Source organism: Limulus polyphemus, unplaced genomic scaffold (genome assembly GCF_000517525.1).
Source record: "Limulus polyphemus unplaced genomic scaffold, Limulus_polyphemus-2.1.2 Scaffold3535, whole genome shotgun sequence".
In the NCBI taxonomy this organism is placed as follows: Eukaryota; Metazoa; Arthropoda; class Merostomata; order Xiphosura; family Limulidae; genus Limulus; species Limulus polyphemus.
Genome location: NW_013669145.1, coordinates 53,301 through 58,139, shown reverse-complemented (window position 1 = coordinate 58,139; position 4,839 = coordinate 53,301). Strand labels below are relative to the sequence as shown.

At 28.9% G+C, this 4,839-nt stretch overlaps 1 protein-coding gene across 1 annotated transcript in view; it reads left to right on the top strand.

The window, feature by feature from the left end:
- Nucleotides 1-4,287, top strand: part of LOC106469536 (WD repeat-containing protein 70-like) — a 25,824-nt gene extending 21,537 nt beyond the window's left edge. Inside the window, exons 15-17 of the mRNA XM_013930035.2 lie at nt 1,139-1,255; nt 2,540-2,708; nt 3,361-4,287. Of these exons, the coding sequence (XP_013785489.1) occupies nt 1,139-1,255; nt 2,540-2,708; nt 3,361-3,439 (365 nt within the window). The 3' untranslated portion in view covers nt 3,440-4,287. The remainder of the gene's footprint in view (nt 1-1,138; nt 1,256-2,539; nt 2,709-3,360) is intronic.
- Nucleotides 4,288-4,839: the final 552 nt, after the last annotated feature.

Genomic DNA, 4,839 nt, shown 5'->3' with positions numbered 1-4,839 from the left:
GTTTAAGTGTTTATTTTTATATTTACTTTTAAATTAAGAAATTGAATAATGTATAAGACTAAAATTTGAATTATAATCTACAGTTTGATACCAAACTTATTCATATAAATTCATAAAATAGTAGTTCAGTAAATTTTTCGATGGAAGTCAACAAACATCATGACATGACCTTTGACCCATGATCCATAGCGATAGGATTAAATAATTGTCTCGTTTTGTCAAGAGTCCACACAGGCTGGTTCAGTTACTTTATAACCTAATTGACAAGATGAATTATTTTTCTCTACTATGTTATCACAATACAAGCAGTGATAAATTCACTTACATTACCCCATGGGTTACCACAGTTGTATCCAGAGCTTTAAATAATTCTCTTTTACATCAAAAGTCCACACAGTCTGGTTCAGTTACTTTAGAACACCATTTGACAAGACATATTATTCTCCTCTACTCTATTATTACAATACAATATGAGATGATTACACTTTAAAAAATCGCCACTATACACACTTTATGGCTAGACTCATGATCACCCAGTCTAACTTCACTTTTACATTCACTAACTTACTTACTTGCAATAACTTGGTTGCCTATATATATATATATATTGCTCGACTGATGCTTAGGACTTTTCTACAAACTAAGAGATGTTATGATCTAACAATACTCACTTAAAGCGACAAGAAAAACTCAGAAGGTTTGAGTAACATGACATCAATTCACAACAATTGAACTACACAACAAATGATTCGTAAACAGTTATGTAAGCAAACTTGCCATAACTATCACTTCTAAAAATAGCTAAATTTAACGTTTGCACTATATAAACTAAATAATACTCTTGTATTAAACTTAAAATGAAAAGTTGTGTATATCTAACATAAATAAAAGTAATATACTTGTATATTCTTGAAAGAAAAAGTATGCAGTTTGTCAAAAATTTCTTGTTATTAATTTGTAAACTTTGTAAAACATTATCTGCTTTTATGGTATGTTATATTAATCTCTTTTATTTTTGTGTGTGTTTAAACTGTAGCATTAGTATTTTTTAACTGTTAATGAGTTTTTATTGATAACAGTTATCTTTGTTTAAGATAATTGAATGCCATTTTTCATTGCTTTTTTTTTAATGTTTCAGCACATGCTTTACCAATGTTTCGACAAGATCGGCCTCGAAGTACAAAAAAACAACTAGAAAAAGATAGGAAGGATCCCATGATCTCTAAACAGCCAGAACTTCCAATCACGGGACCAGGTCTGTCACAAATCTTTTGTACATCAAATTTCTCTTTGGCATATAAATAATTTGAAATAATCCAAGGCCACGTTAAATAACTTAACTTTTAATAGTTGAGACGTACCATAGATTTAGGTTTAGAAATATGCCGATATTTTATATTATTTACGCTATTCACCAACAAGATTGATTCACACCGATTTTGGTTTTGACACAAATAAGCTTTAATATATATATACAACACTATAATTTACAGTAGCAACTATTATGATTAGTTATTACAAAGTTTCATAAACAGAAATGTCATTAACTTACAAATAGCCTAAAACCGTCTTCCTAGTTCAGAGTCTCCTTGATATCCAGGGAGTTGTAAGTACATATAAAATTTGGCGGGAAGTTAGCTAGCTTTGTCAGGCACTGAATTGTTGTACTGTTGAAGTAAGATAATATTTTCACAAAATCACTAATGTTCGATGAATAATTAATAATATTTTTGGAGAGATATTAACGTTCGATGGGAATTCACTGACGTTCGAAATTCATAACTGTTCCTGGTCAAATGTCGTATATTTTCCGGTTGATTAGGGTTAACAAAATCACAGTTTATAGCTTACATGGTTATAACAGTTTCATAGTAGACCTGTCTCTTCTCTGTTGTCTGCTGTCTGCAGATTTTATAGGCAAATCACAATTTCTAGAAATTTCTGATATACCGGTTACGGAAGTTGATTCTTTGTGTTCACGAGTGTTCTATAATCTTGGAGAATTGGCAGGAATTTTGCCACACATAACTAACACGGTAAGCTATACACGCCCTCAAATATAAACTTATTCGAAACAAACGTTGACATTAAAATAAATATATCTGATAATACAAGTTACACCTATTTCTAAATACAAATTCAATTCAAACAACGTTCATATTAAAAATAAATATATCTGATAATACAAGTTACGCCTATTTCTAAATACAAATTCAATCCAAACAATGTTCATATTAAAAATAAATACATAATAATAAATTTGTTACAAATGTAACAGAGTTTTCCTAACAGTTTTAGTATTGCTGTGAAAAAGTATAAGCATTGAACGTTTTTCTGTGTTGTTACACACTGCATAGAAGTATATTGAACATTCCTCTATTTTATTACATATGGCATGTAATTATGGGATGTATGAAACTTCTTAGATGATGTGAAATGTTTAATGCTTTACAGTTTAATGCTTCAAATGTTTAATGCTTTTACTACAAATCATCCAATATTTACTTACAAACAACAATTATGTTAATATTTGAAATAGGCCAAGGAGGTCGGATTGCATCAGCTGGAAACACGCTGTCCTCGTACATTGTTCGTAACCTTGGAATAAAGAAAAAAGAAGATGATAATATCGATCCCCGGGAAGCAATTTTACGTCATGCCAAAGAGGCAGCTGAGAATCCATACTGGATTTCTCCAGCTTACTCCAAGTATGTTTATTATCTAAGTTTTGGAAAACTGCACAAAAAAAAATTAAACTTTTTTTGTTGTTGTTGTTGCCATGAGTGTTAAGGGTCTTTAATATAACAAACAGTAGTAGAAGATGATATTTAGAGGGAACTAATAACCATTATATACAAGACATCGAAATTTTTATATTAATAGGAGCTGTTTGTTGCCTTAGAAATATTAACTGTGCTATTTTACTTCTAGAATACAAAATTTTTGGAATACAACTACAGGGGTGTTGGGCTAACATAACTGAAAAATATATGTAACAAAAAATAGTTATTTGAGGTTTAATGCTTCACAATCTCTGTAGCTGTTTATTAAAACATGTAATACTTGTCAAGTTATTTCCTAAAAATCATAGAAACTTATTTTTGATTATGAAACTTTATTTGATATAAATTATAAATAACTTTTAAAACTTACTTTTGATATTTATTTCTTAATACCTATATTCAGTCAAATAAAAACTTTTATTTAGAATCAACAGTAGAAAGTGTCCACACTAAAAATAATCTAAGTGAAAATCACTAACTAGAAAAAATAGTTGGTTAAGTTTTGTGTTCTGGGTTTGTGGTTGATATATTTATAATTCTTATTATTAATGAAAAAATATTATTATTATTACTTCAGAACCCAGCCTAAACCAGTGTTCCAAGAGGTAGAAGAGGAAGAGGAACCCACTCTGAAAAAAACAAAATTTTCTGTATAAATATTTTTAGACAAACAGGAATGTTTCATATGTACAAGATGTATTTGTTTCTCATTATCCTGGAAGTGCTTATTGGGCACAGAAATTTATTAACCAGTTGTTATAAACAGAATGGGGCTTTAATGTCAGGATATTTTTTACACTAAAGGTCAAGAACAAATGTTCTATTTACATTTTTAACTTTTTGGTCTACCAGCCAAACGAACTTGCATTTTTTTTAATAAAGGAAACTGTAAAAATTAAAATTATTTAAGTAAAAAACAAGTAATTGTGAAAGCTAGCTAAATTCGCATGGTCATGAAGTTAACTAAAATTCCAAATATGTTTTCAGAATGCTTTCTCTATCAGTTGGAGCAAAAATGAAGAGGAAAATACTTTTCAAAAGAAATCAATCTTGTTTTTCACTATTGAATATTTAATCAATTTGTAACATTTTACATTGTATTATACTAATTCCAAACAAACACTAAGCAGACTTTATAAAATATGAATTTCAGGGTTTATTTTGTGTGTCAAACCTTCACTTTGTAATATAGAGTAAACATGACCTACATTGCAAGATTAAATACTTTTAGACTATTAAACATTTTCTTCGTAGCTTCAGATATGTAACATCACATACATGTCATTCTAATTAAATGGTAGTAATCTTATTACTGATATTATGACCGTATAAAATGTGTTGATGTTAGTTTTTTTCATCAGTCAGATAGTTATTTTTAAAATGAGACACCTAGTGAGAACTTACAAGAATTCAACACTGTACAACAATTTTTGTTTAACTTTTTATTATGACTTATCCATTACTTTGTAATGTAATTTTAAAGAATTTTTAATTATTGACATGCTTCTAAACTTTTTTTTTCTAGCCAATAAAACAAGTTATTAATAGCTTTATGGAGACTAGAGTAAGAAAGCAAGCTCAGAAATATAAAAATAACATATCAGTTGTGAATCAAACCTCGAGAAAATCTGTTTTAGAACTTGATCTGACAAAGAACAACTGTACAGAATGGACTTTTTTGTTTTAACAGGTTACAATTATTATTATGTTTTTCATGAAAGAATTCATGTTTTCTTTGTATTCATCATGGAAAATTATAGTCACGAAGTAACTGCTTTGAAAAAAAAAAGGAATGGAGACTAGCAGATCATCGAATAATATATGCTTGGATGTGTTTAAAACTAACAGTCAGTTATGACAAATAGTCATGATCTCCTGTTGTTTCATCTCTGAAGTGAGACTCTCTCAAACATGTATTCAACATGTCAAGTATTTTATGTGAATTGTAAATAATTGATGTGAAACTTCTATTGTTTCTTCTCTGAATTGAGACTTCCTCAAGCTGGTATTATTTACCATGACATGTATGTTTTATCTCTTAAATAACAATTGAAGT